Source organism: Panicum virgatum, chromosome 2N (assembly GCF_016808335.1).
Source record: "Panicum virgatum strain AP13 chromosome 2N, P.virgatum_v5, whole genome shotgun sequence".
NCBI lineage: Eukaryota > Viridiplantae > Streptophyta > Magnoliopsida > Poales > Poaceae > Panicum > Panicum virgatum.
This window is the reverse complement of record NC_053146.1, coordinates 67,085,884-67,101,082: the sequence shown is the minus strand read 5'-3', so window position 1 is coordinate 67,101,082 and position 15,199 is coordinate 67,085,884. Positions and strand designations below refer to the sequence as shown.

At 46.3% G+C, this 15,199-nt stretch overlaps 2 protein-coding genes and 1 non-coding gene across 3 annotated transcripts; 1 reads left to right on the top strand and 2 right to left on the bottom strand.

Annotated features, from left to right (window-relative positions):
* The first annotated feature begins 344 nt into the window (after positions 1-344).
* LOC120661983 (calcium/calmodulin-dependent serine/threonine-protein kinase 1-like) lies at positions 345-6,136 on the top strand. Its single transcript, XM_039941021.1, has 11 exons — positions 345-1,496; positions 3,161-3,291; positions 3,789-3,830; positions 3,919-4,027; positions 4,247-4,325; positions 4,423-4,719; positions 4,809-4,921; positions 5,046-5,153; positions 5,238-5,300; positions 5,385-5,552; positions 5,644-6,136. Exons 1-11 carry the CDS (start codon positions 975-977, stop codon positions 5,779-5,781), a joined length of 1,770 nt encoding a protein of 589 aa, XP_039796955.1. The 5' UTR covers positions 345-974; the 3' UTR covers positions 5,782-6,136.
* Positions 6,137-7,324: 1,188 nt separating this feature from the next.
* TRNAA-AGC lies at positions 7,325-7,397 on the bottom strand. The gene has a single exon. It is a non-coding gene; the product is annotated as a tRNA-Ala (tRNA).
* Positions 7,398-11,941: 4,544 nt separating this feature from the next.
* On the bottom strand, positions 11,942-12,895 carry LOC120662951 (protein MAIN-LIKE 1-like). The gene is made up of 4 exons (XM_039941994.1): positions 12,842-12,895; positions 12,435-12,736; positions 12,094-12,352; positions 11,942-12,019 (listed from the first exon to the last, which is right to left on the bottom strand). Exons 1-4 carry the CDS (start codon positions 12,866-12,868, stop codon positions 11,942-11,944), a joined length of 666 nt encoding a protein of 221 aa, XP_039797928.1. The 5' UTR covers positions 12,869-12,895.
* Between the last annotated feature and the right edge of the window lie 2,304 nt (positions 12,896-15,199).

The following is a 15,199-nucleotide window of genomic DNA, read 5'->3' as shown; positions in this document are numbered from 1 at the left end:
GATCTGAATTCAGAACCATCATTTCATCATTTGCAAGTTTTGGCATGTATTCGAAATGAAGTTGTAGTAAAAATATTTTCCTAGCCGACTGATTTCACCCTCTGTAATGATTTTGAAAGAATCAAGGTAAATAATTCTGGTATGTTTTGTGCTAGCTTCGGACTAATAAGGTGATGAGTGATGACCAAACGAAGCAGATGGCAACAAAGCCAAGAACAAAAGAAGTGCATGTCACCATGGACAGTGTGTTGGGCCGTGCTGTGCCACCCCAACCCCAACCCCACCACCCCATTCCCCCTCACCAAAGCACAGCACAACTGCACAGGGCTAAAAAAGAGAAAGGCGACGACCAAAAGAAATTGGAAAAAAATAAAAGAGCTCAAAAGCAAGCAAGCGCAGGCAAGGCAGAGGCAAGGCCTCCTCCTCCGCCCCTTTTTCTCACCTCCCAATTCACACAGGATTCACTCGCCCGCCAGTTGTTTCCTCTAGTGCCGCCCCCATTCCGCGCTGATCCGAGCCTTTCGCCCAAAGCTTCCAGCTTTTCCAATTGTTTGGTCACTTCAGGAATCAAGGAATATGTTCTTGCTCTGTGCATGATAGATAGTCTGATCCATCCGTCCATCCTCTTTCCCTGGCATTTTGCTACGCCGGGGCTCTGTGCGTGGCCACTGCGAGGAGAGGATTTTGGCCTGTTTTTTCTGTTCTTGGGGGTCCAAATTTCGGGCGAGATCTTCGGCTGAAGATTCCTTGCTTTTCTGGTATTGGCGGTTCTTGGTGTTCACTACAAGTCCAAGGCAAGAATTTGGAGACCATGAGGGTCCCTTGCGACCGATTCTGGTTGATTTCTCGGATCGTTGGAATCAGGATGCCGCTCTGACCCAACCGCTGCCTCGTTTTTTGGAGAAATTCCGCGGAAATTTCGCTTCAATCCGGGGTCGTTGAGTTAGAGCCTCCAGCTCTCGATCCGCCGACCCATGGGTCTCTGCCATGGCAAGCCGACGCGAATCCCGGACCTCGATGCGGAGGAGGATCCCCATGTAGCCTCCGGCGCTGGCGACGGCGCGTCCTCGCCATCGGCGGCGGCGCCCGCGGCGAAGCCGGGCACACCCAAGCAGCCCAAATTCCCGTTCTACCTGCCGAGCCCGCTCCCGCCGTCCAGCTACAAGGGCTCGCCGGCGAACTCGAGTGTCGCGTCCACGCCGGCGCGCGGAGGGTTCAAGCGCCCGTTCCCGCCACCGTCGCCCGCAAAGCACATCCGCGCGCTCCTCGCGCGGCGGCACGGCTCCGTCAAGCCCAACGAGGCGTCCATCCCCGAGGGCGGTGAACCGGAGCTCGGTCTAGACAAGAGCTTTGGCTTCTCCAAGCACTTCTTCGCCAAGTATGACCTCCGCGAGGAGGTCGGCCGCGGCCACTTCGGCTACACCTGCTCCGCCAAGGCCAAGAAGGGCGAGCACAAGGGTCAGGACGTCGCCGTCAAGGTCATCCCCAAGGCCAAGGTTCGAAGACACTCCCTCTCATCTTCTTTCCATTGCCATGTCCCGTTCTTGAGCTGTTTGCATCGTTTGATGATTGAAGAACGTTTCTGTACTTTACGTTCTTTGTTGTTGTCTCTGTTCAGTTGCATTCTGCATGTTTGACCAATTTTTTGTCAGATTCCTGCGTGGTTGGATTCCAGCATGTCTACACCATGCTGCTATGCTCAGTTTTGTCGTAAAGATCCAGTCTTTTTAATTCATCTGCAGTTCTCTATGTATTGACTGAGCCCTAGCATTTGGATTCTGCATTCTTTCACTCCCATAGTCCCATGCTTCTGGTCTTGGATCCTAGTTTAGTTTTTTTCCCAGCTGCTGCTCCAAGCAGTAGAATTAGGAACCTACACAAGTTGCCTGTCTACTAACAGCAAATTTGCAGATTGATTGCCAATCGAGCTTGGTTAAAACACGTTTAGTAATTGATTAATGGAAAGGAGACATCTTTATCGTTTCTTTTAGCTCCCGGGGTACTCGTGATTGCTGGTGCAGGATGACCTCGTTGGTACGGCATTCATGTGATGGCTCCATCAAAGGGGAGGCTCCTCCATCTCACCATCTGGATGTCGACTGCCTCCTGCATTGATTGGCTTCATGCTGTGCTCATGGCGGCATCAGGCTGCCGAGACTTACCATCTTCTTCCCTCATGTTCCATCGGCAGGTGGACGAAACACATAATTCCTTTTTTTTTGTGAAGACTAGGAAGCACATGATTCCCTTGGATAGATCTGTAGGTCAAAAGGGAGCAGAGCTGTTGAATCACAGCTCGATGCTTAAATTCCGTTGAAGAGTTCACTCATTATGCGCCTCCCTGCTATTATACGAGGGATCATTCAATTAAGACCCTGTAGATGCTCAGTATCCCTGGCCAGCCCAGTGCCTTTATGAGCAAAGCTGGCAGTCCTGCTGCATATGCAATGCTGTAATGCCCCACCCCACAGCTACTCACATTCCATGTTATTGGCCTTGTTTGGCATTCTACAGAAATAGCCCATGTTCTTGTGTTGTCTCTCAATCATAGGATGGCAGCAACAGCAGTTTTTCGTTCATTCTTTCCAGAAAATGTGCTCAACATTCGTTGATATAAAAAGCAAGCAAAACAAATCGCATCAATAAGTAGTAGTTTTTCTTCAGGGAATTCCGAATGCAGTTTTAATAGGTTCATTCCATAGGAATGGTATTTTGAGTTTTTTTTTTGTGATATTTGTGCCTTTCAGGCATTGATGCCAGCAAGAGGCATTCCATTTCTTTGTGTCTATAATTTAACACTTATTGCCTGTCCAGTGCACTGTTGTCGTAATATTGGGCTGACCATTATTGGTTGTTAGATAGCTCGTTTAGTGACCGTTATTTGTGCTCTCAGATTAGCATATGTATGCCAAGTACTATTTTTTGTTGACCTATTTTGCCGTTATCATGGAAGAGGACTGTGTATTTGGTTAACTTATATAGAAATGGTTTGTTTGGTTAATCATATAGAAATTGTTTATTAACAATGCGGGTGTACTTTAGAGTTAGACATAGGTTATTGAACTGTTGGATTATTTGTTTACTTATTAGCTGTTTCCTGAAAATTGTGTGATTCCATATTTAAGATCAATGTTTTCGACTAAATAAAGTTTTCTATCAGATGACGACGGCTATTGCCATTGAAGATGTGAGAAGAGAAGTGAGAATATTGAGTTCTCTGACAGGCCATAATAACTTGGTGCAGTTCTATGATGCTTTCGAAGATGAAGATAATGTGTATATAGTTATGGAGTAAGTTTGTGTGCACCTTTTATTACACAGGATGCTTTTTTATATTCTACATTCGCATATTATTCCATTGGACAAGGTTCTGCTTCATGTATATGTTAGAAGGTTCAGACTTCAGAACACATGTTCTATAGATGTAAGCTATCTTGATGGAATGTTGGCCATGGTCCAGTCATTTGTCCCTTTGATGACAATTACATGAAATTATACATGAGAGTCCAATTATTTATATTCAAATAACTTGATATGAGTTTCTATCTGCAAGCATTCATTAATTAACCCAAGAACTATTCCTTACGGAACCACTTTACTTATGATTGCTCAAAATTTTAATCGGTTACTCAATCTTGATAAAGGATATAGTCATTTCACGAAGTTACCAGCTTTCAGGATCTAACCTTGTCAATAATATTTATTATTTATTATTTAGAATAAGGATCATGCACTTCCCGCTTCTTGATCATCTATATCTTACTGAGTTGTTTCCTTATCTGTTTCAGATTATGTAAAGGGGGCGAACTGCTGGATAGAATATTAGCAAGGTACCTGTAAATCCACATTAAAATAATTTCGACAGTTCTAATGATTTATCCTAGGCTTCTGATTCGAACTTTCTTTCTATATTTGCAGAGGTGGAAAGTACTCCGAAGAGGATGCAAAGGTCGTTATGGTGCAAATTTTGAGTGTTGTATCGTTTTGCCATCTTCAAGGTGTTGTTCATCGTGATCTGAAACCAGAGGTAGGTTTCTGGCAAACTTTGATAAAATGTTGACCTGGAAGGTACCAATGCCAAGATGCTCTGAAACTGAACCAAGACTGAAACTGGATATCATATCTATTCTGTTGTTTTCGTTACATATTTTTATTCTTGTCAATAGTACTAACAATGCTTAGTCAATGCAATTCTTTTTTTCTCTCATGTATGTTGACTCATTTATTTGTGCTTTCTTTTTTCCAGAATTTCCTTTTCTCTTCAAAGGATGAAAACTCTCCCTTGAAGGTCATAGATTTTGGCTTGTCTGACTTTGTGAAGCCAGGTCTGTCTTATTGAGCTCCATTAGGACCCATGTGTATGATTTATTTGTCTAGATTTAATCTACAGTAGGTCATAATGCCATGTTATATGTTCTGCAGATGAAAGACTCAATGACATTGTTGGAAGTGCATACTACGTTGCTCCGGAGGTGCTGCACCGATCTTATGGCACTGAGGCAGATATGTGGAGCATTGGAGTGATTGCCTATATCTTGCTTTGCGGGAGTCGGCCTTTCTGGGCGCGAACGGAGTCAGGAATCTTTCGAGCTGTCTTGAAGGCAGAGCCAAGTTTCGATGAGGCCCCATGGCCCACTCTCACAGCCGAAGCTAAAGACTTTGTAAAAAGGCTTCTTAATAAGGATTACCGCAAGAGAATGACAGCTGCACAAGCTCTCAGTAAGTGCCATATTTGCTTTGCATTGTTGCACACTGTTGTCCTGCTGCAAAGATGCTTAACTCTTTGCTCAAATAAATGATAACTGCAGGTCATCCGTGGATCCGTAATGCTCAACAAGTGAAAGTTCCTTTAGATATGATAATCTACAAGCTAATGAGAGCTTACATAAGTTCGTCTTCACTGCGGAAGTCTGCTTTGAGGGTATGCATTTTATCAGAATAGAGATGTTTAGGGTTCTTATTATGGCCTGTAGGCGGTCAACATTCTCTTTGCATACCCAGCTTAGTATATTGTGTTTTGCTAAGTATTTCTATGCATTTTCCAGGCCCTAGCCAAGACATTGACTACAAATCAACTGTTTTATGTAAGAGAGCAGTTTGAATTGTTAGGTCCAAACAAGAATGGTTATATCTCGTTGCAAAATTTGAAATCGGTTAGTAATCATTATTTTTTTCCTTCCCACTTCAAAACATTTTCTTTTACCCTGCAATTGCTGAAAGGCAAGTGGTACATGCAGGCCTTGGTGAAGAACTCCACAGATGCAATGAAGGACTCTAGGGTTGTCGATTTTGTTAACACAGTAAGCCCCCTACACTCTGTCTGCCATTGTAATAGGGTTGTGTGATATATATACAGCACTTACCTGCGCTTGTCATGGCACCAGGTGTGCACTCTTCAGTACAGAAAGTTGGATTTCGAAGAGTTTGCTGCTTCTGCCATCAGTGTTTACCAGATGGAAGCCTTGGAGACCTGGGAACAGCACGCTAGGCGTGCATACGAACTGTTTGATAAGGAAGGCAACCGGCCTATTGTGATTGAAGAACTCGCGTCGGTATGGTTCCATCTGTCGAGTCTACTGTGCGTTCATGCATGAGGTTTGTTGATTACTGAACATTGCTCATCTGATATCTTTTTTTTGCCAGGAACTTGGCCTTGGCCCATCAGTGCCACTTCACGTCGTCCTCCAGGACTGGATCAGACACGCTGACGGGAAGCTGAGCTTCCTGGGGTTCATAAAACTTCTGCATGGGGTTTCATCGCGCTCAATCCCAAAAGGCTAGTATACACCATCCCTGCATCCATCAACCAAGGAGATGACCGATGGCTAAGCCAATCTCTGGCTGGTGTGTGTGTGCGCGTGCGTGTGTTCTGTTGAAGGTGTGGCTGGAGGATATGGCCTGAAGCCGGAACAACACGAGCGGAAATGCTTGATAGTCTTGTGTACGAGGTAGGCAAAGCTGATGCTGGTGCCTGATACTTGTATCCCTCCTCCCCCTTGCCACGTGTATTGATGATGTTGTACTGAAGCTGTGTAGACGAGTGTACAGATGAGGATAGGAGAAATTAATGAATATGATGGAAGGGCCGAAAGATTTGTGACTGCTGTTTGCCAATGCCAATGCCTGCAATTCTACCTGTCTGAAGCCCTCCATTGTCTGAACTCTGAACTATCAAAGACATGAACGCCCCTGCCTCACCTTGCATTCAGATTTCAGAATCCTGTTGGTACTGCAGTCTCTGCGAATTGCAATGTGATACTGTAATGTCTCGCTATTTGCTCTCTCGGTTGGTGCAGCAGCGCTGTGGTCTTGCTCTTGCTGTGGCACGGTACGGCAGAGTGGTCCTTGACGGCCGTACGCGGAGCAAGTCCGGTGAACCTCGACGCCGAGTCCGGCCAGGGGCGTGGAGGCCCACCGACAACCAGAGGGGGCTGGAGAAGGAGAACCAGACGGCCGGCTTCTCAGCTCTAGAGCCTGCCCCGCCTAACTTTTTTTTTACTGTTTGGAACTTTGGATGCATGAGTGATTGAGTTTAAAGGTGTGACCGTTTCTTTTTTTTTGTACGGGTCTGTAGCCGGGTAAATCGGCTCAAACATTTTGGCATGAAGTGGCATGTGAAGCAGCCAACACACAGGCTTCGACCGGAGTGAGTGGTCCACGGCAGGAGCTTGTTTGCTTGCCTGTCTGGATGTATTTGTATCATTGTATGGTACTGCAGACCCTGAACCTGAAGCTTGTAGCCTGAACACGGAGGCACAATTCAGCGCTGGTGTACTTGGAGAAGAGGCGGTAGATCACCAGAGAAACCGGCCTGTTTTTTTTTTACCGTTGCGACGTGAACAAAAGGGGAAGGGGAGAGAGCCAGCGGCCAGACAGGGGGGCTGTGCCTTAAAAGACACCGAAACTCGCTTGAGTCCAGAGTCGTACGTGTACTTTGAAAGTGTGCGTTGGATACCTTTTCAAAACAAAAAAATAAGTGTGCGCTGCAAAGTATTTCTTTCTTGGAAGGCTTGATAGGCAGACTGAAAGCTCGAATCATGGCGAATGATGGAGGCTTTTGTGCTGTTTTTAAGATGTTAAACTTGAACACAGCAGTCTTTCGGTGCAAATGTCTCGAAAGACACGGTCTGTCACACGGTTGAGAGCAAGATCAGAAGTTGAGAACGGAGGCAAAAAAAGAAAGAGTTCCAAATGTTTTCGTAACGTCTTTTTACTGAGGAGATTGAACAGTCTATATCCCAAGCACCTCAAAAGATGTACAGATCTGCAGTTGAGCCGGGAAAGCGGAAGATGGGAAAAGCAAAACCCAAAAAACGAAAACAAGTGGAGATGCGGGGTATCGATCCCCGTACCTCTCGCATGCTAAGCGAGCGCTCTACCATCTGAGCTACATCCCCGATTTGGAATTTGATTTATATTAATTATATTTGACCTTTCTACACAAAGACAAGGCTGATCGGATCGAGAACTAGTTGAACTCAAGCGGGCAGGGACAGACACACCGACGAGCACAGTTTTGCAATTTGGTGCAACCATGCTGTGGAATTAAGGGCTCTTTCCAAGTCTGATCTGCTGCTTTTTAATTCTGTTTGGATCTATCATGGCCCAGGGCTAAAATTTCTGCAGTGAACTGAACTGAATTGGATATGTTGGTGAAATCCATAGCAGTGTTTGGCAGAATGGCGGCGAGCATTTTTTTAAAAAAAAAATCACCCTAGTTGGTACAAGGAGGAGTGTGGAACGATATCAGTGGTCCCAGCCTCCCAGGAATGATATCGTATTGGATTAGTGAGCTCTTTAATCTGCTCAATGCCTAATAAAATCGTCCAGAGGAAGTAATACGTAGCTCTTTGGATTCCATTCTATAGACTGCTTGACTTCCTCAGGCTCACCTACAAACTCCTCACCGGTGGTACCGTCACAGCGTAGGTTAGACCAGAGCAAATAGATGTAGAAGAGGAGTGAGAAGAAGGTCATGGGTTGTAGCATCGACGCAGCTGCCAAGAAGACGAGAGCACGGACAACGTATCAACTGAAAGTGCTGGTGCTGCAGCGAGCCCATTGACAACCTCCGCAACCGGTAGCTAGAGAGTTTCATGACTGCGATAGTGACCCCATGCCGGTTCACGAGATACAGTTGCAACGAGACCCTCCAGTACACCGAGAAGTGCGGCCACGAGGAGGCCTGCGCGCACGCGCCTTTCGACTGCCCGTTCGGCGCAGCTGATATCTTATTCACATTTTTCTTCATTCATGTTTTGATATCTTATTCACATTTTTCTTCATTCATGTTCTTCGAAGGCTTTATCTTTCTCACTCGTCGTTTCGTTGATCTTTTATTGGCCATTGATTGTTTAGTCTCGTGGAAGCAACCGATGCTTTGGTCATTCGACTCCTCGATGCCAGTCTGTACTTGCTGTCATGCTGGCAAATTAATTTGTTGTCTTCGTATATCTATTAGAATATCTTATTCATATTATTTCTATTCATCTCCAAATATACTACCTAAATAATAACCTCAGACCGTCATCTAAACTAAACTTTAAATTTTGGCAGCGATGCGCGGGAATTCAAGTATAATCTGCAACTTACCCGGTACGTCCGGCCAGCTAGAGAGAGCAGACAGCAGCAGGAACACGTGGGAGAGACGATGACCAGGCTTGCCGCTCAGACGACCATGCTTGCGCTGCTGTGATCTGACGTGCTGCCAAGCTGAGGGCCGGGCGGGCTACGGCGCCTATACGTACGGCTACGTACGTGAAAGGATCGGGTGCTCTACCCTAAGAGGAGGAGGAGGGGGTAAATTAGACACTCTAAAAACTTAGACTTATAGCTCCAATTAGTTTGCACAAAACTTAAACTAAAACAAACTATCTAGATGTGCAACTATGGTTGTTCTAGTGTGAAATCCCTATCGCAAAAGAGTTTAGCAACCTATAGCCTTTCCTATCAAGAAATTACTCTATAAAAGTAAAGGCGTACAAATTGCTAGTATGAAATGCGGAAACTTAATGAGGGGGATAGGAGATAGCACACTCTTAACGCGGGTGTTTATCTCGTGGTTCGGTTAGCCACAAAGACACACCTACATCCACGTTGTTGTAGCACTCACTAAGAGTATTGCTACTCGGCCACCAAGTCTCTTCCGTGAACACAATCACGGTCACCTTGGCCCCGGGTTCCACTAAGGAACTTCTCCACAAAGGATGGGGGTCTCCACATCCCCCGCACAAAGTGTCGTCGCCGCTCCACACCAAGTCGGAGGGTCGATGACGTTGCCGGCGAGCTTCACAGCTCCAAGGAGCCGGCGCACCAAGCTCTTCTTTTGGTTCACTAGAGAACCACAGCACAATGGCTCAAGACCTTGCAATTTCACTCACTAAGAATTAATCCTTTACACAACACTCTCAAAGTGTGCTAAGGGCTAAGGATATGAACACTAAGCTCTTGGATGGCTTGGAGTAGTTCTTTGGTGTGTATGTGACTTCCTTGAACTCCAGCAATCTTCAAATGGCCGGGGGATGCCATATTTATAGGCCTCCAAGTCGTTGAGCCGTTGCTCCAACGGTCAGCAGAAATATGCGTATCCTCGGATGAACTGATGCCTCTGGCAGGGGTAGCGTCGGTTCATCCGGTCACTCTAAGACCCGAAGTAGCCGTTGAACTTCTGATTGCTGACACAGTGACCACCGGTTGAACCGATGCTTGCCCGTCGGTTAAACCGGTCACTCACAGCACTCAACTAGCCGTTGGCCTTCTTCTCTTCTGCTGACGTCATTACACCGATGATATGCACCGAGGCTTCACCGGTTCAACCGGTGCTGAAGGATCTTCTCCCTGTGCGGTTGACATCGTCTCTGGAACATGGTATGTTGAATGCACCGATGCCTATCTTGAAGCCGTCTGTTCAACCGGTGCTTCACTTGATCTCCAGAGGCGCACAGACTTGTGCCAATAGCCAGGCCGTCGGATCATCCGACAACCATCGGATGCACCGATGTCTATAGCATCGTTTCTTCCGGTGCTACTGATTTCAGTAGAACTCGTCCAATTCAGCGTTTATTTGAGTTCTTTCTTCGTGTTTTGTTTTACATAGTTTTTTTACTTCATCCTTGTAATCTAGAAATATTCACTTAACAATACCATTACTCCCATTAATTGTATTGTCATTCGATGGTTACATTACCCAAGCCCCAGCCCGACTCCGATCGACTTCTACAGGGACGCGTGCCCGAACGCCGAGGCCATCGTCAAGAAGGCGGTGGAGCAGAACCCCGGCCGGCCGGCGTCGGGGCAGGGCTCATCCGGAATTCCGAATGTGTGTGTTTGTGTGTGGTTCAGGCAGGCTTCAGGCCTTCAGGGCCGGGAAGCGCGTCCGTGCTGCTCGACCCGACGGCGGCGGGCGAACACGCAGCCGGAGAAGCTGTCCCCGCTCAACTTCCCTAACAGCTTATCCGGGCTGGGGAATAGGTCAAGGCCCATCAAGTTGGTTCGGGCTCAGAATTTTCCTGTGCCATCCTTGGGCTACAGCCTGCCGTTCCCGGCGCCTTTTTTATTTTTATATTTTTTGAAAACATTTTTTATAGAAATATATTTTCAATATCACAATTTACAGTTTTGTACCCCTACCGCCCGGCAGGGGGTGGCAGGGGGCCTGCCGCCCAGCAGCGGGGCGGCAGAGACTTATATGTAAATTTAAAAAAAAATTATTTGCGCGGGAGCCCTTGGCGGGAGCCTGCCGCCCCCCTGGCGGGCGGCAGGCCCCCTGCCGCCAATCCACTGGGCGGCAGGGAGGCGGCAGGCTCCCTACTGTGGACAGCTTCCTGTGGCCATTAGATGTGTTTTAGATATAGATACAAATAAAAACCATTAGTAAAGAATATGAATATGAAACGTATAAGCTAGCAATTCACACACAAACGCAAATGAGAACGAAATAGGTGATGTATGAGAACGAAATAAGTATAACATGATGACATGTCCATAACAAAAATACAGAAACAACTAGAAGCACATCCTAACCACCCCGGCCACCCCGGCCATGTCGACCTCTTTTACGCTGAGCGTGGACGTGGTCTGTAGAGTAGGTGTGTCGCTCTGGAGGCCCTACGTCTCTACCTGGACGTCCGGTTGGCACAGGTGTCTGGAAGGTAATATCGGCCTGCGGGTTAGGTGTAGAAAATAACCGACTCCAATCTTCGAAGTTCGCCTCAAAGGTATCCTGTGTGGGCCCTATACAGTAGCAATTAAGATATCTTAATATCGTCTTATAAGTCATATATTTTGGTATATATTCATCATACGTACCTGGTGGTGGTGGATACGAGGAATGACCCATATCAGGAAGCTGGTGGGGCGATCCTGTAAACCGTTCAAATTATTTAAAATATTCATAGAGATAAGAAGCACATGATAAATTCGGGCTACAGATTAGGTATTTACCTTGCGTTCCTTCTGCTGTCGCCGTAGGGTAATACGAAGAAGGTCCAGCATCATACCCCTGTTGTGATCCTATATGTAAATACAAAAGGAATTAGACTTCATACCACAATTAATTGAAATTAAGATATTGACTATATGTTTACCGAAAGGTCGTGGTGGTGACTGTGTTGGTTGAAATGACATCCCTGCAGCTGGTGCCATGGTACTAAACTGAGTCCCTCCGTGAGGTTGGTAAGGTGGGTGTGCATCACCTGTATGGACTAAGAATTAATTGTTGGCTTCAAAGTAGGAAGTTAGTAAGTATCCTCACGTACCTGGATAATGCTGCTGAGACCAATAAGGTGCTTGGGAAGACTGCTGCTGTGTGGGACCACAAGGAAACGACGTCGAGGCTTGAGACGAACCGTACGAGTCATCGTACGATGTCCGGCTACCAAAGGCTTCAAGCATGGAATGAGATCTTTGTGAAACTCGGGTCCAAGCCGACTCCTGTTCATTCCTATCCATCATAGATCCCCCCTCGAATCCTCATCAAATTCGCCCTGGCATCTAAGTCCATCAACCTACACATTTCAAACTGCAAGCAAGAAAAAAAAAGGCATTAACACTGTAATCCAAAGTATTTGAAAAGCGATGATAACTTTGACTCACCACCCCAGCTAATGCTTCGTCCCTATGTCGTGCGTACCCATCCTGTGCTGTCGCAACATGCGGCTGTGGTTGCATGTCAGCATATATCAAGCGGCAACGAGTCTGAGGCTGGTACCAGCTCAGGTACGCCCTGTACGAAGCCTCCGTGTGTGCAGGGGTCGCAAGCGCCACGTTCTCCTCTGCCTGGTCCCAGCCATTGACCCAAGGCTGCACCCTTGTCACCCACATGTTGGAAAAGGGTTGCCCAGTCCTCGATAAACTAAATATTGAAAACAATTTAGTCAAATATGATTAGTTAACTATACAATGCATAGACACTGTAATAGTATATGAATTGTTACCTGTGGTCATGGCGTTCGACCCGATCCAATGCTGACGGCACAGGATACAACTGCCTTTGACCGAACTGTCTCCTGACTCTGTCCGGGCAGTGAGCCTCAATGTAAACGTCGTACACCAACGTTGTAGTTGTCATCCATAAGGCCTGGTCCTGAAAGCAAACCGAAGATATCCCGATCGGTGCACGAGTGTTTATAGCCAACTCGGAGTAGGGCTCCCACACGACGTCTTCAGGTGTCAACCGATCAAACTCGGCCACAAAATCAGGATAGGCCCGACGAGACTGTACGTGGGCCCACCTCTTCTGCACAAAATTAATAATAATATGTACAAATAAGAAATACAAAGAGAGTAAAACAAAGCAACAGAATTGCCAACAGAATAGTATGAGTAGTAGTTATTTCCGTACCTGACGAGCGTACCAGAGAGTCCCCATGGTGGGCCTATCGTCCTCGGTGTCACCGTACATATCTAGCTCATACGGTGAGTGGTCGACAAACGGGCGACCAATTGCTATCCTCTCGTACGACCAAAGCTGTAGCAAAATTGGACATCCTGTAAGAATTGCATTGTGCTTATTTTGCACCGATGCCTTGCAGAGGCCACGGTACGTGGTTGCAAGTACCGCTGCACCCCAATTGTATTGAGGCATTTCCTCCACAGCTGCCTCTGCGATCTCCAGTGCGTAAGGCACAAGCACCCTATCCACATAGGCCCCGTGTGAGTTGTTGAACATTATGTATCCAAACAACCACAATAGGTATGCCTCAAGGGATCGAGTGACGCTATCATCATCAGCATCATGTGCCAAATTGTCGGGTTGCATAGAAATGATGAACATTTATGAGTACGAGATCAATTATAAAATAAAACCATAACTGCACTAGTAAAAAGCATAACTCTAACATTAATCGTTCCATAACAAGATATGTACCTGGAACTGGAGGATCCATGCCTTGGCAGGGCCTGTTGCTTTTGGGTGCTCTTCTACATCAATCGCGATGTCAATATTTGCAAAACGCTCTTCTAGATCGTCCAACCACGTAGGCGGGACGACACGAGGCCCTACGGCATCCCCACTGATAGGAAGACCCAGCAGCATCGCAACGTCCTATAGGGTCGGTGTCATCTCCCCACAAGAGAGGTGGAAGGTGTTTGTCTCAGGCCTCCATCTATCAACTAGAGCCGTAAGTAGAGACCTGCCCAGCTGTACTAAACCACTCTCAACAAGACGACCTATAGTAAGAAGACCAGCCTCACTCAACCTGAAAAATAGAACGATCAAATGTAAGTACATTATGTACGAAACGTATACGAAACAAACGTATTTTTAAAAACATAATCCGACGACATATCACCTGGGCACTCATCGTGGCTCAACAGGAATAAACTCCGCTGGTGGACGTGGACGCAGCACGTTAAATTTCACGCGCTGAACCACAGCAAGAAAGGACCGGTGCGACGAGTCTATGACTCCGTCAAATAGACCTGGCGTATCTCCGGCCATACCTAACACAAAAAAATATAAGTTTTCTGCATTTTCTATAATTTTTCTGTATTTTTCTACAATTTATCTTAAATTTTCATAAACTTTTCTAACATTTTCGTGCATTTCCTACAATTTTTTACAATATATTTTTATAAATATATTTTTCTAACATTTTCTAAATTTTTCTGCATTTTCTACAATTTATCTGAATGTTTCATATACTTTTCTAATATTTTCTACAATTTCTGACTATTTCTCGAATTTTTTTCTCGTATTAAACAACTAATCAATACCACAAAAGTTGTTGGTTAACCTAATTGGTTTTTCTAAAAACTAATCTTAATTCTACCTAAATTATATTGAAAACATTACCTAAATCGCTAAAATATCATTACTGCTGCATACACTAATTATAGAATTAAACATACAATAAATTTAGATTGAGAAAGTTGAGAAATATTTATTATCTGCGGTTAGGATCCAAAATCCGGCAGGGCTTCGCCGTTACAACTCTCTCCCTCACCCCTCCTCTCTCCCTCCCGCTCTCTGGATGTCGTGGGAAGCAAATGAGGGGGGAGGGGGAGGGAAACCCTTTTATACAGGACTGGGGAGCCTGCCGCCCCCCTGGCGGGCGGCAGGCCCCCTGCTGCCCAGTGGATTGGCGGCAGGGGGCCTGCCGCCCGCCAGGGGGGCGGCAGGCTCCCGCCAAGGGCTCCCGCGCAAATAAATTTTTTTAAATTTACATATAAGTCCCTGCCACCCCGCTGCTGGGCGGCAGGCCCCCTGCCGGGCGGTAGGGGTACAAAACTGTAAATTGTGATATTGAAAATATATTTCTGTAAAAAATGTTTTCAAAAAATATAAAAATAAAAAAGACGCGCCGTTCCCGTTCCTGTGATTGCGAGTTGCGACGAATCGCTCGCCGAGCCGCTGTCCCCCGGCGACGCCAGGCAATTTCTGGCTTCTCCAAGCTAACGGCAGAATTTCGTGCGGATCGTGCAGTTGGGTTCCGTTCCTGCAGATGGGCAGGGAAGAAGCTTCATCTGAATTCTTAATGGATGGCCTGGCCTCCGAGCTATCTCTTGCACTGCACAACGAACTGAAGCTTCTGCTCTTTCCAAAAAAAAAGAGTTCGTCTCCAAGACTAGAGTCAACGTTGACAACGTGCAAAATAAGCTTGTTCGCACTTTGCGGCCCGCGAAAGACAGAGCACGCGCACTGGCAATGCAATGCGCGGGGATGCTTGCACGTCTGGATAAGAGTAAGACAGCGACACGG